At 40.9% G+C, this 23,418-nt stretch overlaps 1 protein-coding gene across 3 annotated transcripts in view; it reads left to right on the top strand.

Annotated features, from left to right (window-relative positions):
- Positions 1-23,418, top strand: part of IQSEC3 (IQ motif and Sec7 domain ArfGEF 3) — an 82,560-nt gene that overhangs the window by 48,087 nt on the left and 11,055 nt on the right. For all 3 annotated transcript variants that reach the window (XM_069762981.1, XM_069762980.1, XM_069762978.1), the window contains exons 3-7: positions 9,140-9,371; positions 12,389-13,383; positions 17,338-17,499; positions 21,419-21,541; positions 23,231-23,397. In XM_069762981.1, the coding sequence (XP_069619082.1) occupies positions 9,140-9,371; positions 12,389-13,383; positions 17,338-17,499; positions 21,419-21,541; positions 23,231-23,397 (1,679 nt within the window). The remainder of the gene's footprint in view (positions 1-9,139; positions 9,372-12,388; positions 13,384-17,337; positions 17,500-21,418; positions 21,542-23,230; positions 23,398-23,418) is intronic.

The raw sequence follows: 23,418 nt of genomic DNA, 5'->3' as shown, positions 1-23,418 counted from the left end.
ATAGGTAAAAGTAATAGTACAACTAAAAATAAATATATTAAGAGGTGAAAAAAGTAATAATACAACTAAAAGAATAATAATACTAATATTTATATATTTCTTGTTGTATTAATATACCGTAAGTGAAAAACGACTTAAAAGTAATAATACAGCTAAAAAAAATAATATATTAATACATTGGGAAAAAATAATGTATTAAATGATATATGAAAAAATATATATATGAATTATGGTGGGGGAGATGTGATCAGTGTTGGGTGGGAGCATTGCGTATGTTGGTGGACGTGACCCAGGTATATGACGTTGGCAGTCATTTATTTGAATAGCTGGCTGTAGACTGCTTAAAAGAATAAAATGTGTACTACCCCTTTAATGACTTTACCGATTTATATAACAGGGTATAAGCTACAGAATATGTAGGATATAAGGTTATAAGGTGTATTCCATGACATGTGCTTTGTGCATCGCATTGCCTGATGCTGTGATATAATATTATTGTGTATATATATACAGTGTATATATATATATATATATATATATATATATATATATATGCTCCGGTTCTATCATTCGTATATAATCTTCAATAAATCTACTTCATTATCTGCATGAGAATCGTATTGTCTCTGTGTGTTTCTGTATCTGTGTGTCTAGTGTCTGGTACCAGCGGGATGTATGAGCCTGTATCTGTGTAATTAGGGGGGGTGTCCCATCACTGATTGTGGGGTCTTTTGTTCTTCACATTCTAATCACATCCAGAGCTGCATTCACAATTCTGCAGGCTGCTACCATACACATTGCACACATGTACCACGGAAATCAGAATAAGATGTGTGGAGGGAGATGGGTAAGAATCCGAGCTCAATCAATTACCATGTTTTGCGGATTATAAGACGCACCCCAATTTTTGAGGAGAAAAATAAGAAAAAAACTTTTTTTTTTAATAAAATGGTGGTGCTTCTTATAGTCTTATTGCTTACGGCGGGTGGTGGCTGTGGTGAAGCTGGGTCCCTGCTGGTGGAGCCAGGAGTGGAGCGTTGCAGGTTGGGATGTGGGGGTGTTCCGATGTGCCTGGTGTCCGTTGCTGCGTGCGTCCTGTGCTGCGGGGGCTCTGCCGACATCTTGTGAAAACCTAGAGCCCCGCAGTCACATGGATTCCGGGAAAATGGCTGCCGGCCTGGGGCGGCGCATGCGCAGATGGAGATCTCGGGAGATGTCAGCGCTGAGATCTCATCTCCCGAGATCTTGGCGCCGAGATCTCCATCTGTGCATGTGCCGCCCCTGGCCGGCAGCCATTTTCCCGGAATCCAGTCCACCGCATAGGAAACCATGTGATTGCAGGGGCTCTGGGCTTTCACAGGATGTCGGCAGAGCCCCCGCAGCCAGGGCTGTGGAGTCGGAGTCGTAGTCAGAGCCCATATTGGTGGAGTCAGAGTCGGAATCGGAGTCGTTATAAAACGGACCGACTCTGACTCCTAAAATATATAATAAATTGGGTACAGTAGTTCAATGCAGTTTGTGGGGAATATTTTTTTCATAAGAATTTGGGAAAGTTATGAAATGTCCTAGAAATGTCTGTTCTATCCCTGATCTAAGGTCTAGACTTTTAGCTGAGATGAATCTGTGCTACAGTTTATGGTGATGATAAGTAGTGAATATCCTCCTCTACAGATAAGAGGAAAAATAAACACAGGGAAGGAATGCCTGCATTCATCTCAGAACTTCTGGAGTGAACAGGAAAGCAGGAATAAAGAAGGTAAGTACTTCCTAAATCATATCTAAACTTTCAATAAACTGTGCATAAATCAATAGTCTAGTATATGTTGTCTCTGAATGCTTGATGTTTTAGTTTGTTTTTCCTCTTAGCTCATGTTTGAAGAAATTAGCTGCCCTGATGACTTATATACACTATACATAGAATATAAGGGGAAAAACTGTTTTCTAACGTCTCAAATTTGGAAATACAGTAACCGGATCGATGAGGACATATATATTTGTGTGTGTGTGTTCTGGAATGTGATTCAGCACAAACATGATCCCTCCCTCCTCCCTCTTCATAGACTGTGAAGAAATATGATGTGAAACATTTAGTGAGCTGTACGCTAAGACAAGCCTGATATTGAAAGTTCAGACTAAAGCTATTTAACAACACATTTTACAAACTTTATACTTATCATCTGTCCTATTGATTTATGCAAAGATTGTTTTATTTCTATCCCAAATTACACAGTGCATAATTCCCTATTCTTGCAAGAATTACAATATACTTTTTTTTTTTTACAGGACAAAATTATTTTGAGAGCGAATTTACCTAATTACAAAATGTCCAAGAAGCATCTTATGAAGTCAGCTGTATTTGAACATTTCACAGTGACTCAAGATAATAAACATTTTGTGTGTCAGTGTATAAGTGACCCAGATGAAAACAAATGCTGTGATGCCAAAATCAGTGCATACTCAGGCAGTGGTAAAAATGCTCCTTCTACAGCTTCCAATCTAAAAAGACATTTACAACGCTGCCACCCAGAAGTTTGCAAAGCTGTGACTGATAAAGATCACAGCATCACCAAGAAACCAGAGACCAGCACTTCCCACCAGGCAAAGGAGGAGGAAAGAGCGTCTCAAACCAAGATATTTTGTAAGTGACAAAGTTACTGTAACAATGACAGCAAATGTGTTTAAAGGACAGCTCATCGAGCTTTTTGTGAGGGACAGTGTACCATTATTATTATTTGCACGACTAGCTTTTACAGCTCTTAATGGAGAAATGGCTCGCAAACTTGGTGTTTCTCTGGAAAGAAAAAGTATTAGGAAATTAGTGATTGAAGAAGCCCTTAACTAAAAGGAAGATCTTAAAAAGACTCTCAGGAGACACTTTGTGTTTCTTAAAATGGATGCCTGCACACGTCACAGAATGAACTATTTTGCTATCAACGTTCGATATGTTTATGATAGCAAAAAATTTGTTACTAAGATGCTGGCAGTAAAAGATACTAAAGCTCTTCACAGTAGCCAGTTTCTCCAGACCTTAGTGGAAAAAGTTCTGCAAGATTATGAACTCAAAAAAGAACAGGTTCTTGCTATTGTAACTGATAATGCTGCAAACATCATAAGTACAATTAAACTGATGAATGAGAATAATGAAGGTGAACAGCAGCTAGAAGAACATTTCACAATAAGTATGTTGGAGATGGAAGGCCACAGTCCTATTTCCATAACGGAGGAACAAAGAGATATTACTACAGAAGAACAGCAAAATGACTCTTCACAATTAGAAAAATATGTAGAATTGAGAGTCCTCAGTGGTTGATACCTTTTAATGGCTATCTACTGGCTATCACGGTACCAAGATATTTATCTTTCCTGTATCTTTACAATTAGATGATCTTGTTGAAGCTGCTTCACACCTCTTCACACCTCTTTCCTATTCATCACATGCTCTGTGTTGTGGCAATAAGAGATAGTCTGCAAGAGGGACATGCTGGAACTCTGATTAGCAAAGTGAGGAAATTGTCTATTGCTGCCAGAACCCCTAAAATTGATTCCATCTTGAAGAGGTGTGCTGGAAAAGGGGCAATTGTGGATCAAGCCACTTGGTGGGGCAGCACCTATTTAATGACTGAGCGATTGCTTGAGCTGAAACCCTTCCTTGTAGATATGGCCAACCCTCAGGAAACAGTACATGAAGGTCAATGGACACAGGTGGCTGAATTGAAGGAATTGCTTCATCACCCATTTACAGTGACTAAAAAGTTACAAGCTGAGGATTTAACTCCTGGCATTTTTTATAAAGTAGTGGAAGAACTTGTTGTTTTGCCTGTCCCAAAGAGGAGGCTTAATCACATATGGCATTGCTGCTTCAATGAGACACGGCTATTAGAAAATAAAATTCTTGTGGCAGCTGTTTATGTGGACCAGAGTCATCGTATATTGCTGGATTATAAACAGCTTACTAAAGGAAAAGGAGCTCTGATTGACATAGCAGTTAGGATGAGTGGCTACAGGATGGTTAAGAGCAAGAGGACTTGGGTCCTGCCAGTGCTGCTGCTGCCGTTCCTCCATCCTCATCAGATGAGGAGTTTGATTTTGTCAAGTATTTGGATGACATGGAGCAGGCAAAGCGTTTCTGCAGGGAAAAAGATTACACTCCCATAGAAATCAGATTGCCCATATTTCAGCAATGTTTTTCATTTGCTCTCAAAGAAGTAGAAGAGTTCAATCGTTGATCAAAACTGACCCAAGTTAGTGTAGAGAGGTCGTTCTCCAGCCTTGAAATAATTAGGTCAGATGTGAGGTCATCTATGAAGGAGGATCTGATGGAGGCGATACTATTTCTCAGATCAAATTCATAGACTGCACAAATGCTATTCAGTACGTTTTCTTTGAAAACTTTTTTTTATACACTTACTGCAGAGTGAATAATAAATTGTAAATATGCAAAGTTTTTTTTGTTCTAAAGTTGTATTCCAATAAATTTATTTCATGTTCTATCTAAATGGCTTGATTATTGTATCATAATAAAGATTGAAAGCCTGATGTTACCATTTTACTACAGTAAATTTATCACTTAAACATGAGCCGTGTATGAGGGAGTCGGTGTCATGGGAATTGAAGAGTCGGAGTTGGAGTCGGAGGTTTGGTTTACCAACTCCACAGCCCTGCCCGCAGCACCGGACGCCCGCAGCAGCGTGCCGCACTGCACATCCGAATACCCCCTCATCCAAGCCTACGGCCGGTAAGATATATCCGCATTATAAGGCACACCCCCATTTCCCCCCCAAAAAAGTGGAGCTGCCGCCGGTCTGTCTGTAGCTGCAAACATTCACATCAATATATAAATTGTGCGTGACACAGCGGGGCAGCGACGGCTCCTGACGTTCTGTGACTCTGCCCTATTTCCGTCTGTCTCATTCTCACTTTAGTATTTTTACCTTCCGCCTCATTGCCCTGTCAGCAAATCCGTCTCATCCTAATTTGCCCCCGGGCACAAGAAAGGCAAGGGCTTCAGATTTACTGTTTAAATACCCCTCCTCTATGGCTGCCCACCCCACATAGTATCCTGAGGCTCCGAGATGTAACACTAATGCAGGCTGCCAGCTGCTGGGCTGTGTATAGGATGCCAGGCTGAGGGCTGCATGGTGCACAGGGCAAACTCCAGTCAGCTCAGCTTAAAGAGCAACTCCATTCACCACTAATATGTATATAACCGCTCAGCAAATATGGTGAAGACAACATATGACCTAGGTGTATTCATTCTCCTTCACTAAGTGTCGCCTCCTTCTGATTAATGCAATGTTGGAGAGCTGTCAGATACGGAAAGAGAACGGTTTTAAAATGATATGATCCCTATGTAAAACAATATAACTATTATAATACTGCCCCTATGTACAAGAATATAACTACTATAATACTGTCCCTATGTACAAGAATATAACTACTATAATACTGCTCCTATGTACAAGACTATAACTACTATAATACTGCCCATATGTACAAGAATATAACTACTATAATACTGCCCCATGTACATGAATATAACTGCTATAATACTGCCCCTATGTACAAGAATATAATTACTATAATACTGCTCCTATGTACAAGAATATAACTACTATAATACTGCTCCCTATGTACAAGAATATAACTACTATAATACTGCTCCCTATGTACAAGAATATAACTACTTTATTACTGCCCCTATGTACAAGAATATAACTACTATAATACTGCTCCTATGTACAAGAATATTACTACTATAATACTGCTCCTATGTACAAGAATATAACTACTATAATACTGCTCCTATGTACAAGAATATAACTACTATAATACTGCTCCTATGTACAAGAATATAACTACTATAATACTGCCCCTATGTACAAGAATATAACTACTATAATACTGCCCCTATGTACAAGAATATAACTACTATAATACTGCCCCCTATGTACAAGAATATAACTACTATAATACTGCCCATATGTACAAGAATATAACTACTATAATACTGCCCCATGTACAAGAATATAACTACTATAATACTGCCCCCTATGTACATGAATATATCTACTATAATACTGCTCCTATGTACAAGAATATAACTACTATAATACTGCCCCCTATGTACAAGAATATAACTACTATAATACTGCTCCTTTGTACAAGAATATAACTACTATAATACTGCCGATATGTACAAGAATGTAACTACTATAATACTGCTCCCTATGTACAGGAATATAACTACTATAATACTGCTCCTATGTACAAGAATATAACTACTATAATACTGCCCCTATGTACAAGAATATAACTACTATAATACTGCCCCTATGTACAAGAATATAACTACTATAATACTGCCCCTATGTACAAGAATATAACTACTATAATGCTGCCTCCTATGTACAAGAATATAACTACTTTAATACTGCTCCTATTTACAAGAATATAACTACTATAATGCTGCCTCCTATGTACAACAATATAACTACTATAATTCTGCCCCTATGTACAAGAATATAACTACTATAATACTGCCCATATGTACAAGAATATAACTACTATAATACTGCCCCATGTACAAGAATATAACTACTATAATACTGCCCCCTATGTACATGAATATATCTACTATAATACTGCTCCTATGTACAAGAATATAACTACTATAATACTGCCCCCTATGTACAAGAATATAACTACTATAATACTGCTCCTTTGTACAAGAATATAACTACTATAATACTGCCGATATGTACAAGAATGTAACTACTATAATACTGCTCCCTATGTACAGGAATATAACTACTATAATACTGCTCCTATGTACAAGAATATAACTACTATAATACTGCCCCTATGTACAAGAATATAACTACTATAATACTGCCCCTATGTACAGAATATAACTACTGTAATACTGCTCCTATGTACAAGAATATAACTACTATAATACTGCTCCTATGTACAAGAATATAACTACTATAATACTGCCCCTATGTACAAGAATATAAACACTATAATACTGCCCCTATGTACAAGAATATAACTACTATAATACTGCTCCTATGTACAAGAATATAAACACTATAATACTGCCCCTATGTACAAGAAAATAACTACTATAATACGGCTCCAATGTACAAGAATATAACTACTATAATACTGCCCCTATGTACAAGAATATAACTACTATAATACTGCTCCTCCTATATACAAGAATATAACTACTATAATACTGCTCCTATATACAAGAATATAACTACTATAATACTGCTCCTATATACAAGAATATAACTACTATAATACTGCTCCTATGTACAAGAATATAACTACTATAATACTGCTCCTATGTACAGAATATAACTACTATAATACTGCCCCTATGTACAAGAATATAACTACTATAATACTGCCCCTATGTACAAGAATATAACTACTATAATACTGCTCCTATGTACAAGAATATAACTACTATAATACTGCCCCTATGTACAAGAATATAACTACTATAATACCGCCCCTATGTACAAGAATATAACTACTATAATACCGCCCCTATGTACAAGAATATAACTACTATAATACTGCTCCAATTTACAAGAATATAACTACTATAATACTGCTCCTATATACAAGAATATAACTACTATAATACTGCCCCTATGTAAAAGAATATAACTACTATAATACTGCTCCTATGTACAAGAATATAACTACTATAATACTGCCCTCTATGTACAAGAATATAACTACTATAATACTGCCCCCTATGTACAAGAATATAACTACTATAATACTGCTCCTATGTACAAGAATATAACTACTATAATACTGCTCCAATTTACAAGAATATAACTACTATAATACTGCTCCTATATACAAGAATATAACTACTATAATACTGCCCCTATGTAAAAGAATATAACTACTATAATACTGCTCCTATGTACAAGAATATAACTACTATAATACTGCCCTCTATGTACAAGAATATAACTACTATAATACTGCCCCCTATGTACAAGAATATAACTACTATAATACTGCCCTCTATGTACAAGAATATAACTACTATAATACTGCCCCTATGTACAAGAATATAACTACTATAATACTTCTCCTATGTACAAGAATATAACTACTATAATACTTCTCCTATGTACAAGAATATAACTACTATAATACTGCCCCTATGTACAAGAATATAACTACTATAATACTGCCCTCTATGTACAAGAATATAACTACAATAATACCGCCTGTATGCTGTAGATTGTTATTGCTATTTTATGTCCAGTGCTGTGTTCCTCCTTGGTGGGTTGTGTCCTTGAATGTTCCTGTATTTCGATGGCGGTGTATTAACCCTTCTCTTCTCCTTTCTTCCGGCCTCTGCCCTCCATTTCTTCCCCTCTCCGTGCCTCTTCTCCTCCGGTGTTGACTGATACCACATGTAATTTCCTCTGAATGGATGTTTATCCCGGGAGGTTAATCCTCTCCGCTCGGAGTATTGATGGTGACACGTTGGCCGTCCTCCTCCTCCGCCGGGCATACCGCCACCTCAGGTCTCCCTGTGTGATTTGTTCTGGCTGATTCCCGTCTGACCCGTTTGACCTCCATCTGAGGCTGAAGGCTTCGAGCCGTTACCAGATCTCCCATTAACTTTATGGTGCGAGTCGGCCTCATTGGCGGCCCGGTAGCTGCGGCAGCGTCTGTGTGCCGGCGTATTATCAGCTTCCAGATGGCATTTATATTAATAGATATAAAATATTCCGGCTCGCCGCCCTGCACCGAGGCACAGAACATATTTAATCAGCTTATCCAAGTCACCGGCTTTTCTGAAAATATTCAATCACCTTAACACTTCCAGAGCCAAAAGGTTAGAGACCGGGAGCGCCTCACCGTGCCCATGATGTCCCCCGCCATGAGGTATTGGGATCGAGGCCTACTGGGTGACAACCAATATGGCAGGCAAAGGGTGTTGTCATCCAGCTTTCCCAGACTCCTGAGTGATGGCGGCGAGTGCTGATTTACCATTCAGGAGTTTGGGACACCCGTATAGCCGGCAGGATCTTCACCCGATATAATGCTGCCCCTCTTTGCTGCTAGATGTTACTGATATGTTTTCTTACGACAGTGATGACTCTGCCAGTAAGAAGCTGCTCTGTACGGCCTGGGACGTGCGGGAAGGGGACGGTCCGATGAACAGCAGTGCCATTCAGCCCGGAGAGGAGGAGTCGCTGACTAAGCCCAGTCTGCACCATACGGGCTCCCCGGTCCGAGTGCAGCGAGGGAAGAGCGCCGCCACCTGCTCGCACGGGACCAACAACTCCGACTACGAGCTGTCCCTGGACCTCAAAAACAAGCAAGTAAGAGCCCCCCCGAATGTCTCACTGTAAAACTGTGCCACCCCAAGTCAGACTGTACTGCAAATATAATGGCGCAACGTAGTGAAAACATAACTGCTATACACTACCAATTAATAGCGCTATATAGTGTGTATATAATAGTCCCACATAGTGAGAACATAACTGCTATGCCCTACCAATTAATAGTGTTTATATAATAGTGCCACATAGTGAGCACATAACTGCTATACTCTGCCAATTAATAGTGTTTATATAATAGTCCCACATAGTGAGCACATGACTGCTATACTCTGCCAATTAATAGCGCTATATAGTGTTTATGTAATAGTGCCATGTAGTGAGAACATAACTGCTATGCTATGTCAATTAATAGCACTACATAGTGTTTATATAATAGTGCCATATAGTGAGAATATAACTGCTATACTATGGCAATTAATTGTGTCTATATAATAGTGCCACGTAGTGAGCACATAACTGCTATAATCTGCTTATTAATATCGATATATAGTGTTTATTTAATAGTGCCACGTAGTGAGAACATAACTGCTATACACTACCAATTAATAGCGCTATATAGTGTGTATATAATAGTGCCACGTAGAGAGAACATAACTGCTATGCCCTACCAATTAATAGTCTCTATATAATAGTGCCACGTAGTGAGCACATAACTGCTATATACTACTAATTAATAGCGTTATTTAGTGTTTATATAATAGTGCTACGTAGTGAGCACATAACTGCTATATACTACCAATTAATAGCGCTATATAGTGTTTATATAATAGTGCCATGTAGCGAGCACATAACTGCTATATACTACCAATTAATAGCGCTATATAGTGTTTATATAATAGTGCCACGTAGTGTGCACATAAGTGCTATACTCTGCCAATTAATAGTGTTTATATAATAGTGCCACATAGTGAGCACATAACTGCTATATACTACCAATTAATAGTGCAATATAGTGTCCACATAATAATGCCATACTACGCCTATGTAACAGTGCCATTTAGCAAGCACACAAGCGCTAGACATTGTGAATGAATTGTACCGTATAGTACTGTTATTACACTGCCATTTAGTGCCTACACAAAAATGTCCCAGTGGGAATGTATAACATTGCCATAGAGCTAACATAATAGTGCCATTTAGTACCTGTATAACAATATCGGGCTGTAATCATACATCAGTTACATAATGTCTACATAATAGTGCCATTTAGTCAGCACATAAGTGCCATACTGTATCAATTAGTAATAGCATTTAGTGCTTATATAAAACTGCCTTTTAATGCCTACATAATATTATAGTCTGTATGCATAATAGTGCCATTTATTGAGCACATGAGTGATATACAGCGTCAGTTATTACTAACGAACGGTACTTATACGAAAGTGATTTTTAGTGCTTACATACAGTAACAATGTGATACCGTGACCATATAACAGTGCTATAGCGTGCACGTAATAGTCCATGTGCTAGCCCATAAAGTGCTTATGTGATATAGCCATTCACTGATTACATAATAGTCCCATACTCTGTATAACAGGACCTTAAACTGGCCACGTAATAGTGCTACACTGTGTCAATTAATTGTTCCATATAGTGCTTATATTACTGCCATAGAATACCTACATAATAATGTTATATTGTGTATGTATAGCAGTGCCATACAGTGTACACATAGTAGTACCAGTTAGTCAATTAATAGTTCCATATAGTGCTTTTTGTGAAGTTGCCATTTGTGGCCTGCACAATGTGATACCATCAGCCGGGGATGGCGGTACTCCTGGTCTCGGAGGCTGCACCGTCCTCGGCTTGTTTCCTGTGACCTTCTTCATGGTTTTTATGCTGGAATAAGCTCCCAGAGCCCGGGGCTGCGGCGCTCTGCGGCTCGTTACTGACGCTGCCTCTCCGGGCTCGTGCCGTGCTACAGTTCTTACTCTCGGTAATGAGATTTATTTGCATCCTAAACTTCCAGCCGGTTCAGTTATCACCGGAGCCGCGGCCAAATGCGCAAATCTCATTTTCTATAGACAAAACCAGATCTGCTGCGCTCATCCACTGTGTAACGAAAGCGCCAACCTCAGATCACCACAATCCCTGTGTATGAGGAGACGGCACGGCCTGAAACGCGTCAGAACAGATCACCCATATCAGTGCGTCCTACACAGATCCCCCATAACAGTGCATCATCCACAGATCCCCCATAACAGTGTGTCCTCCACAGATCCCCCATAACAGTGCATCCCCCACAGGTCCCCCATAACGGTGTGTCCCCCACAGGTCCCCCGTAACGGTGCGTCCCCCACAGGTCCCCCATAACGGTGCGTTCCCCATAACAGTGCGCCCTCCACAGATCCCCCATAACAGTGCGCCCTCCACAGATCCCCCGTAACAGTGCACCCTCCACAAATCCCCCCATAACAGTGCATCCCCCACAGGTCCCCCATAACAGTGCATCCCCCACAGATCCCCCATAACAGTGCATCCTACACAGATCCCCCATTATAGTGCATCATCCACCGATCCCCCATAACAATGCATCATCCACAGATCCCCCATAACCGTGCACCCTCCACAGATCCCCCATAACAGTGCGTCCCCCACAGGTCCCCCATAACAGTGCATCATTGCCGATCCCCCATAACAGTACGCCCTCCACAGATCCCCCATTACAGTGCGTTATCCACAGATCCCTATAACACTGTGTAATCTACAGATCTCCCATAACAGTGCATCATCCATAGATCCCCCATAACAGGTCATCCTCTACAAATCCCCCATAACAGTGTGTCCTCCACAGATCCCCCATAACAATGCCATCCCCACAGATCTCCATAACAGTGTCCTCCACAGATCCCCCATAACAGTGCATCCCCCACAGATCCCCCTTAACAGTGCGTCACACACAGACCCCCATAACATTCGCATCTTTACTTCCCCGTAGTGCTTACATATTCCCTGAGTTTTTCTTTCTATGTTATAACAATTCTCTTTTTTTACAGATTGAGATGCTTGAGCACAAGTACGGGGGGCATGTAGTTTCTCGCAGGGCAGCCTGCACCATCCAGACGGCATTTCGACAGTACCAGCTGAGCAAGAACTTTGAAAAGATCCGAGACTCTTTGCTACAAAGTCGCCTTCCCCGACGCATTTCCCTGCGAAAGGTTCGGGTACATAACCCTGAAAATTTTCCTTCTGCTGAAAAAGCTCTACTGGAAAGCTACAATTTAATGGGCATCCCCCTGATGAGGTCTCCCTCACTCCCAGCCACCATCAGTGGGGCATTTACTGAGCTTGAAGACTCCTTCACCGAACAGGTCCAATCTCTCGCCAAGTCCATAGATGATGCCCTCAGCACTTGGAGTCTGAAGACCATGTGTGCCTTCCCTGAGGCGGGCTCCTACCAGATCCGGGAGACATTTATGCAGCAGAACCCAGAACTGGAGCCACCAAAGCTAGAAGAACTAGAAGGCGAGGATGGCCAATTGGGGACTCTACCTAAGAGCAACAGTACGTTAATGATGGCCTTCCGCGATGTCACCGTTCAGATAGACAATAATAATATCTCGGTCTCTTCCTCCACTTCCCTCTCCATGTCTAACTGCTTGACAGGGAGCCAAAACCTCAAACCGGAGGAGGAGAGGGCCAGTGTAGAAGTGACTTCAGAGCCTCCTTCCCAGGAAGGTTCTGCTCATGAGATGCACCACGCACAGAACTGCTTCCCGGAGGTGAATGGGGACGGGGTTGGGAAGGAACTTGTTGGACCTGTTCCTACTGAACCTGAACCTACCGACCTCTCAGAGCAGCTGAGCAGCAGTAGCACCTCCACCTCCGCCAAGTCTGTATCTGAGGTGTCTTCTAAGGAGGCCTTGCAAGCCATGATCCTCAGCCTTCCCCGGTACTATTGCGAAAACCCTGCCAGCTGCCGGTCGCCGACTCTCTCCACCGACACAATGAGGAAGAGACTGTACCGCATCGGACTCAACCTGTTCAATATGTAAGGATGGGTTAAGGGTAATGGAGTCCAGTATGTCCTCCTTCTGTAGTTTCTTGACTTTCTCTAACATCGCTGGTGCTTATATACTGATAATAATTTTTTATTTATAATAATTTTTATTTATATAGCGCCAACATATTCCGCAGCGCTTTACAAATTATAGAGGGGACTTGTACATACAATAGACATTACAGCATAACAGAAATACAGTTCAAAACAGATACCAAGAGGAGTGAGGGCCCTGCTCGTAAGCTTACAAACTATGAGGAAAAGGGGAGACACGAGAGGTGGATGGTAACAATTGCTATAGTTATTCGGACCAGCCATAGTGTAAGGCTTGGGTGTTCATGTAAAGCTGCATGAACCAGTTAATTAATTTTTTTTTTTTTTTAATATAGGCCACACAGGGATCGTTAGGTTAATGCATTGAGGCGGTAGGCCAGTCTGAACAAATGAGTTTTTAGGGCACGCTTAAAACTGTGGGGATTGGGGATTAATCGTATTATCCTAGGTAGTGCATTCCAAAGAATCGGCGCAGCACGTGTAAAGTCTTGGAGACGGGAGTGGGAGGTTCTGATTATTGAGGATGCTAACCTGAGGTCATCAGCGGAGCGGAGGGCACGGGTAGGGTGGTAGACTGAGACCAGAGAGGAGATGTAGGGTGGTGCTGAGCCATGGAGTGCTTTGTGGATGAGGGTAGTAGTTTTGTACTGGATTCTTGAGTGGATGGGTAACCAGTGTAATGACTGGCACAAGGTAGAGGCATCGGTGTAACGGTTGGTGAGGAATATGATCCTGGCAGCAGCATTCAGGACAGATTGGAGCGGGGAGAGTTTGGTAAGAGGGAGGCCGATTAGTAGAGAGTTACAATAGTCCAGACGAGAATGAATAAGTGAAACAGTAAGAGTTTTTGCAGAGTCGAAAGTAAGAAAAGGGCGAATTCTAGAAATGTTTTTGAGATGCAGGTAAGAAGAGCGAGCCAGTGATCGGATGTGGGGGGTGAATGAAAGGTCAGAATCAAGGATGACCCCAAGGCAGCGGGCATGTTGCTTTGGAGTAATGGTGGAACCGCAAACGGAGATGGCAATGTCAGGCAAAGGTAGGTTAGTAGAGGGAGAAAACACGAGGAGTTCAGTTTTTGACAGGTTTAGTTTCAGATAGAGGGAGGACATGATGCTAGAGACAGCGGTAAGACAATCACTGGTGTTTTCTAATAAGGCAGGCGTGAGATCAGGAGAAGAAGTGTATAGTTGGGTGTCGTCAGCATAGAGATGGTACTGGAAGCCAAATCTACTGATTGTTTGTCCAATAGGGGCAGTATACAAAGAGAAGAGGAGGGGGCCTAGGACTGATCCTTGAGGAACCCCAACAGTAAGGGGAAGGTGAGAGGAGGAGGAACCAGCGAAACATACAGTGAAGGATCGGTCAGAGAGATAGGAGGAGAACCAGGAGAGAACGGTGTCCTTGAGGCCGATGGAGCGGAGCATAGTGAGGAGGAGCTGATGATCCACAGTATCAAATGCTGCAGAGAGATCCAAGAGGATTAGCATGGAGTAGTGACCATTAGATTTAGCTGTTAGTAGGTCATTAGAGACTTTAGTGAGGGCAGTTTCAGTAGAGTGTAAAGAGCGGAAACCAGATTGAAGAGGGTCGAGAAGAGAGTTATCTGAGAGATTGCGGGTAAGACGGGAGTGGACCAGGCGTTCGAGGAGTTTAGAGATGAAGGGAAGATTAGAGACAGGTCTATAATTAGCGGCACAGTTTTGGTCGAGGGATGGTTTTTTAAGTAATGGATGTATGATGGCATGCTTAAATGAGGAGGGAAAAATACCGGAAGTGAGGGAAAGGTTGAATATTTTAGTTAGGTGAGAGGTGACAGCCGGGGAAAGGGACTGGAGGAAATGTGACGGAATGGGGTCACTGGTGCAAGTGGTCGGGCGAGAAGATGCAAGGAGCCTGCTTACTTCTTCTTCTGTAACTGGTTCAAAGTCAGAGAGTGAACTAGATGCAGTGGGGGAGGGAGGACAGTGCATGGTATGAAGAGATTGGGAGATGATTTCCTGTCGAATATGGTCAATTTTTTCTTTGAAGTAATTGGCCAGATTGTCAGCACGGAGATCCGTGGTTGGGGCCTGCGCTCTTGGGTTGAGTAGGGACTGGAACGTGTCAAAGAGACGACCTTCTCGGACCTTTACTGATCTTCCATAACATTAAAACTACCTGCCTCGTATTGCATGTGTCCTGCAAGACATAGCGTCCACAAGACCTTTGGAGTCCAGGGGTATATAGCTAAAAGACGATAGTAGACGATCTGTGCGTTGCTCGGTGCAGCCTCCCTGGGAAGAACACCCCACAAAACCTGTTGCATACCACGAACACCCCACACAAGACCTGCCATATAATGGGAAGACTCCACAGGACATGTCGTATACCGGGAAGATCCCACAAGTCATGCCGTATTCTGAGAACACCCCCACAAGGTCTGTCGTATACCGTAAACACCACACAAGTCCTGCCATGTACTGGGAACACTTGACAAGAAACGCTGTATTCTTGCAACACCCCACAAGACATGCTGTATACTGGGAAGACTCCAAAAGACGTGCCATGTACTGGGAACACCCCACAAGATTTGCCGTATAGTGGGAACACCCCCACAAGACCCACTGTATACCGGGAAAACCCCACAAAACCTTCTGCATACCGGGAACATCGCACATGACCTGCCGTATACCGGGAAAACCCCACAAGATCTGTTGAGTTTTGGGAAAACCCCACCAGACCTGACGTATACCGGGAACACCCCACAAGACCTGCCATATAATGGGAAGACTCCACAGGACATGTCGTATACTGGGAAGATCCCACAAGTCATGCCGTATTCTGGGAACACCCCCACAAGATCTGTCATATATCGTAAACACCACACAAGTCCTGCCATGTACTGGGAACACCTGACAAGAAACGCTGTATACCTGCAACACCCCACAAGACATGCTGTATACTGGGAAGACTCCAAAGGACATGCCATGTACTGGGAACACCCCACAAGGTTTGCCGTATACTGGGAACACCCCCACAAGCCCCACTATATACCGGGAAAACCCCACAAAACCTGCCGTATGCTGGGAAAACCCCACAAGATCTGTTGTATTCTGGGAACACCCCACCAGACCTGACGTATACCTGTAACACCCCACAAGACCTGCCGTATACCTAGAATACCCCACCTGCTATGTTGAAGATGCTCTGACCCAATGATCTAATCATCACAGTCTGACCCTTGTTGCTCAAACCCTTACTCCTCTCCATTTTTCCTACTTCTAACTCCAAGAACTGACTGATTTCTGCTGATGATATACACCCGACAGGCACCCTTGTCACAGAATTACCAATGCTATTATTTTCCTTTATTAGTGGTTTTAATGTAATGGTTGGTCAGTATATTTACACACAGGGTGAAATCGTGCATTTTTGAAAAGAACAACTTCCCTTTAAATTATGAGCCCGATTCATCCAGACCGGTGATTTTCTCGCTAGTTTTCATTTGGGGACATGTTGGAGACGCTCTGGATTCATAAAGAGGTGCACGCCTCTTATTAAATTAGGGGCGTCTGAAGAGTGCACCTCCTTATATCAGTACTGGAGTAAGATTCCTGGCGTAAGGAGCTTCTCGGACCTTTAGAGAGCACCTTCCATTGTGTTCTGGAGGCTTTTAGGTGTCAGTAGGCCTCATTTACAAAACTGTCTTTGTTGCCCATAGCAACCAGTCACAACGCAGCTTTCATTTTATCAGAGCTGTTTGAAGGATGAAACCTGAGCTCTGATTGGTTGCTATGGGCAATATATACAGCTCTCCTTTCACACCGGTTTGATAAATGAGTCGGGGATTGACCTCCGCTCCTCCGTAACTTCCAGTTTCTGACAACTTTCTTCTTTCTGTCTTTACTGCAGTAATCCCGATAAAGGCATCCAGTTCTTGATCTCTCGAGGTTTCATCCCAGACACCCCCATTGGGGTTGCACATTTCCTGCTACAGCGAAAAGGACTGAGCCGGCAAATGATCGGAGAGTTCCTTGGGAACAGTAAGAAGCAATTCAACCGCGATGTTCTCGAGTGAGTGACCGAAACGCATAGTAGGAAAGTTGTCATGAACGGCCCCAGTGAAACAAGTCTCACGGATTTTGCAAAGCTCTCTTCTGCTTGAGGATGAGTGGGACCATCAATGACTGGTTTAAGACCACCAATATATATGTACAAAGGCCTTTATTGACCGCCCCTCCCCCGCCGTATACATCACAATCTCCGCTCCTCACCTGAGTTGGGAAACTAGGTCATTCTGCTACTCAACGCACATTACACGCTCCAAGCCCTCGCACGCGCACGGCTGCTTTCCCAAATCACTTAAAAAGAAATCCAGAACGATAATACAAAGTGGAGATTTAAAGGCGGCATTAATGCAAAAAGCGTCATCACGGTCGGAAGTGTCATCCCAATATAGGCCGACATGTGTAGACAGATCTATAAGAGAAGGAAAATGAAAGAGACGGCGAAAAAATGGATGACGACCTCTCAAAAATTCATTAAAAAAAATAAAAATTATTATTATTATTAATTTATATAGCACCATTGATTCCATGGTGCTGTACATGAGAAGGGGTTACATACAAATTACAGATATCACATACAGTAAGCAAACTAACAATTACAGACTGATGCAGAGAGGTGACAACCCTGCCCTTGTGGGCTTACATTCTACAGGATGCTGGAGAAGGAGACAATAGGTTGAGGGTTGTAGGAGCTCTGGTGTTGGTGAGGCGGTAGCTCCGGTGTTGGTGAGGCAGTAGCTCCGGTAGTGGTGAGGCGGTAGCTCCAGTGTTGGTGAGGTGGTAGCTCCGGTGTTGGTGAGGCGGTAGCTTCGGTAGTGGTGAGGAGCCAGCAGGGTCAGTGCAGGCTGTAGGCTTTCCTGAAGAGGTGGGTTTTCAGGTTCCGTCTGAAGGATCTGAATGTGGTTGATAGTGTTGGGGCAAAGAATTCCAGAGGATGGGGGATATTCTGGAGAAGTCTTGGACTTGGAGGCGGTTGGGTGAGGATCTGATAAGTGTGGAGGAGAAAAGGAGGTCTTGGGAGGACCGGAGATTATGTGAGGGAAGATATTGGGAGATTAGTTCAGAGACATATGGAGGAGACAGGTTATGGATGGCTTTGTAGGTCAGTGTTAGTAATTTGAACTGGATACGCTGAGCGAATGGGAGCCAGTAAAGAGATTTGCAGAGGGGGGAAGTGGAGGAGTAGTGAGGAGAGAGATTAATTAGTCGGGCAGCAGAGTTAAGGATGGACTGGAGAGGTGCAAGGGTGTTAGCAGGGAGGCCACAGAAAAGGATGTTGCAGTAGTCAAGGCGGGAGATGATGAGGGCGTGCACAAGCATTTTAGTAGATTGACGCTTGAGGAAAGGAAGGATTCTGGAGATATTTTTGAGCTGGAGGCGACTGGAGGTGGAAAGAGCTTTGATGTGTGGTTTGAAGGACAGGGCAGAGTCAAGGGTTACTCCGAGGCAGCAAACTTCCGGTACGGGGGAAAGCATGATGTCATTGATTGCCATAGATAGGTCAGGTATGGAAGATCTATGAGATGGAGGAAAGATGATGAATTCAGATTTGTCCACATTGAGTTTGAGGAAGCGAGAACAGAAGAAGGAGGATATGGCTGATAGACACTCTGGGATTCTGGACAGCAGAGCGGTGACGTCTGGGCCAGAGAGGTAGATCTGAGTGTCATCAGCATAGAGGTGGTACTGGAATCCATGGGACTTTATGAGTTGTCCCATGCCAAGTGTATAGATTGAGAAGAGTAGGGGTCCTAGAACAGAGCCTTGGGGGACTCCAACAGAGAGAGGGTGGGATGAGGAGGTAGTATGGGAGTGGGAGACGCCGAATATGCGGTTGGAAAGGTATGAGAAGATCCAGGATAGGGCGAGGTCTTTGATGCCAAAGGAGGAGAGGATCTGTAGTAGGAGGCAGTGGTCAACTGTGTCAAAAGCAGAGGACAGGTCTAGAAGGAGGAGTACAGAGTATTGTCCATTAGCTTTGGCGGTAAGTAGGTCGTTAGTGATTTTGGTCAGGGCTGTCTCAGTTGAGTGATGGGGGCGGAAACCAGATTGTAGATTGTCAAAGAGCAAGTTAGATGAGAGGTGGGAGGAAAGTTCAGCGTGGACGTGCTGCTCCAGGAGTTTGGAAGCGAATGGAAGCAGCGATATTGGGCGATAGTTGGACATAGCTAAATGGCGTAAAATAATAATCAATGACATAAAATAGCAAAAGGACAAAAAATAGTAAAGTAACATATAATAGTAAAATGATAGAAATTCTAAATTGACATAAAATAATGAAAAAAAATCAAACATTAAAATGGCATAAAATATTAAATGAATGCAGTGATGTAAAATTGTAAATATAAACTTACAAAATGACAAAATAGTGTTGTAAAATAAATTCAGAAAATGACATAAAACAGTAGATAAAAACAAAAACTTTATAAAATACTAGCAAAATATTAAAATCGTGTAAATTAGTAAGTGAAAACAATGACGTAATATTGTACATTACCAATATAGTGAAGTAAGAAAGTAAACATATAAAATATTAAAATAATATAAACTTGTAATATAATAAAATAGTACAACACAAAATAGTAAAATACTATAAATTCATAAAATGAGATAAAATAGTAAAGTACACAAAAAAATGTAAAATAATCTCAAATAATAAGATACCGTAATATAGAGTAAGTAAAGAGATCATAAAATAACATACACTAATAAAACAAGAAAATAGTATAACATACGGTAAATTAGAGGGGATAAAATGCAATTTGGTAAAAAAACAGGTTCGTAAAATAATTTAAATTCATAAAATGACATACAATAGTAAATTACCCCCAAAAAATGTAAAATAATATAAATGAGTAAATAATCATAAAATAAGTAAAAACAAAATATATACATAAAATAGCCAAATAATATACACTAATAAAATAAGAAAATGTAACATAAACAAGAAAAAAATAGCTAATTAGTAAAACAGCTGAAAATAGTCAAATAATATAAATTCATTTAGTTACATAACATAGTAAATTACCCCGCACTCACCAAAAAAAGTAAAATAATAATATAATATGAAATAAGTAAAAGAATATTAAATAGTTAAATATATATAGTTAAATATACACTGGTAAAATAAGAAAATAGTTTGATAATATAAATGAGAAAAAATAGCAATTTATTAAAATAGCATTAATTAGTAAATTTCCGTTATGCAATTATGTAAAATTGTAAAATAATATAAAATGGTAAACCAACAAACTAGGTAAACAAAGACATAAAATGGTAACATTATATAAAATAGGAAAATGCTCAAAATCTGTAAAATAATATAATAGCAAGATAACATAAAACAATTAAAATAATATATAAAATAGTAAAATAATACACACTAGTAAAACAAGAAATTAGTATGATAACATAAATTAGAAAAAATGCAGTTCATGAAAATAACATAATGTAGTAAAATAATATAAATTCATAGAATAGTAAATTGCCCCCAAAATGTAAAATAATATACACTACTGAAACAAGAAAATGGTATGATAACATAAATTAAAAAAAATATCAGTTTAGTAAAATAACATAAAATAGTACAATAATATATATTTATAAAATGTAAAATAATACTAAATATTAAGATAATATAAAACGTTTAAAAAATTAAATAGTAAAACATATACCAATAAAATAACAAAATATAATGATAATATAAATTAGAAAAAAATGGCAATTTAGAAAAATGTCATAAAATAATAAATTAAAATAACAATAGTGACATCGTGAAACACTAAATTCTAAGAAATAATACAACAAAATAGTGACGCGCGATAAAATAAATGCTGAAGAAGCTTCCATGTAACTTTCTGAACTTTTTTTTGCACTTTTTGCCCATGCCCCGTTGATTTCGGCTGGTGTCCATTTTTTTTTCGTAGCTGTGTCGTGGATGAAATGGATTTTTCCAACATGGAGTTGGACGAGGCTCTGCGGAAGTTCCAGGCGCACATCCGCGTGCAGGGCGAGGCGCAGAAGGTGGAGCGCTTGATTGAAGCCTTCAGGTGAGTCTGTGGTAGATACGACCTATTCCTCGGCAATCACATGATCTTCCCATTTTTTACCCTTTTGGGGTCTGGCCTGGGTGACCTTCATTTTAGTTATGTAATTAGTAAAGCTGTAGAATATACTGGCCCTACATGCTACACAGACTTGTTTCATGTCCCTATTCAGAATATTATTCCATTGCTTCCATCCTTTTGTTCTAAACCTACTGCTGTTGTGTCTACCATTATAGTTCATGCCATTGCATGAAACTTTACCTGCTGTACACGTTACTGCCTCTCAATGCAGCACAGACTTGTTTTTGTCTGTTTCCATTTGCATGGAATGCAATTCCAATGTTTAGATGTCGCTTTGTTCTCGACTTTCTGATGTTTGGGTGACTGCCATTTTATGCCAAAATTATACCTGCGATACATGAGACTTCCTCCTATTTCTACACAGACTTGTTTTAAATCTCCAGTGTTGAAATATCGTTTTATTCTAGGTTTGCTGTTTGGATGACTGCCATTTTAATTCATGCTGTTACATGTTCTAAAATCATCACATAAAACTTTACATGCCACTGCCTCCCACTGCTGCACAGACTTGTTCTATGTACTTTTTCGGAATAGAATTGTAATCTTTAGATATCGTTTTGTTCTGGACTTGTGGTTTGGCTGACTGCCATGTTCATTCATGCTGTTACGTATTCTCAAACAGTCACATAAAACTTTACCTGCTATACATGATGCTGCCTCTTGCCGCACAGATTTTCTTTTTTGTCCATCTTCGATGCATAGAAAATAATTCCAATGATTAAATATTGTTTTGTTCTGGACATATATCGTTAGGGTGACCACTGTTTGAATTCATGCAGTTGCAGTACACTGCCTCAAAATTCTGCACAGACTTGTTTCAGGTTGCTCCCTCTTTTCTTCATGGGGGAGGATATTTTGTCCATGACCAAAGTTGCTCCAAGAGCCTAGCCTTCCCGCTTGAGTTCATATTCATATTACTTGCCAAAAATGGGGCAGGAAAGAAAGCCCTATTCATTATTAGCTATATATCAGGCTGCCTCTGTTCCTCTGCACAGGATGGTTATAGCTCAGAACCTCCCTTTTAATTTAGTGATTATATATTCTTTGAGATACCATCAGAATAAGCCAAGAAAACATTTGTGGCATGTCTTGTTGGTGGTCAAATAAAGTTCTATTTGCTATACTATAGACTGCCTGTCCGTGTTGCCCAGACTGTTTTTTAGACCCCTCCCCTCAGGACTAGGGAACTTCCTCTTTAGAGCAGTCTTATTTCAGGTTGTCTAGGAGCGACTTGACTTTTCTGACCAATGTTTTATTAGGTGCAGTAATATCAGTAAAGTTCTTGCCATGCTAAAGACTGCCTCTCCATGTTTCAAGGACATTTTTAGGCCTCTCCTACTCTGTAAATACAGTCTTAATTAATTTTCACTTGACTGACAACTTTTTCATTCAGTGCAGCTAGGTGCTACAGACTGCCTCTTCATGTTGTACAGACTTTTGGTGTAGTCAAAGAAATTTCCATCTACTATACAATAGACTGCCTCTAATATTGCACAGACTTGTTTCAGGTCCCAGGCATTTAGATATCAAAAAATGCAGCTTGATGATATTAATTGCCACAATATAACACAACATCATCTGCTTTTACTTGTGTCCCCCTTTACGCTATAGCCAGCGATACTGTATGTGCAACCCGGACATCGTCCAGCAGTTTCACAACCCGGACACCATCTTTATCCTGGCGTTTGCTGTTATCCTTCTAAACACAGACATGTACAGCCCCAGCATCAAACCCGACCGCAAGATGATGCTGGAAGACTTCATTCGCAACCTCAGAGGTGAGACCCACCGCAGGGTTA

Source organism: Ranitomeya imitator, chromosome 4, assembly GCF_032444005.1.
Source record: "Ranitomeya imitator isolate aRanImi1 chromosome 4, aRanImi1.pri, whole genome shotgun sequence".
In the NCBI taxonomy this organism is placed as follows: Eukaryota; Metazoa; Chordata; class Amphibia; order Anura; family Dendrobatidae; genus Ranitomeya; species Ranitomeya imitator.
This window is presented reverse-complemented; position numbering and strand designations above follow the sequence as displayed.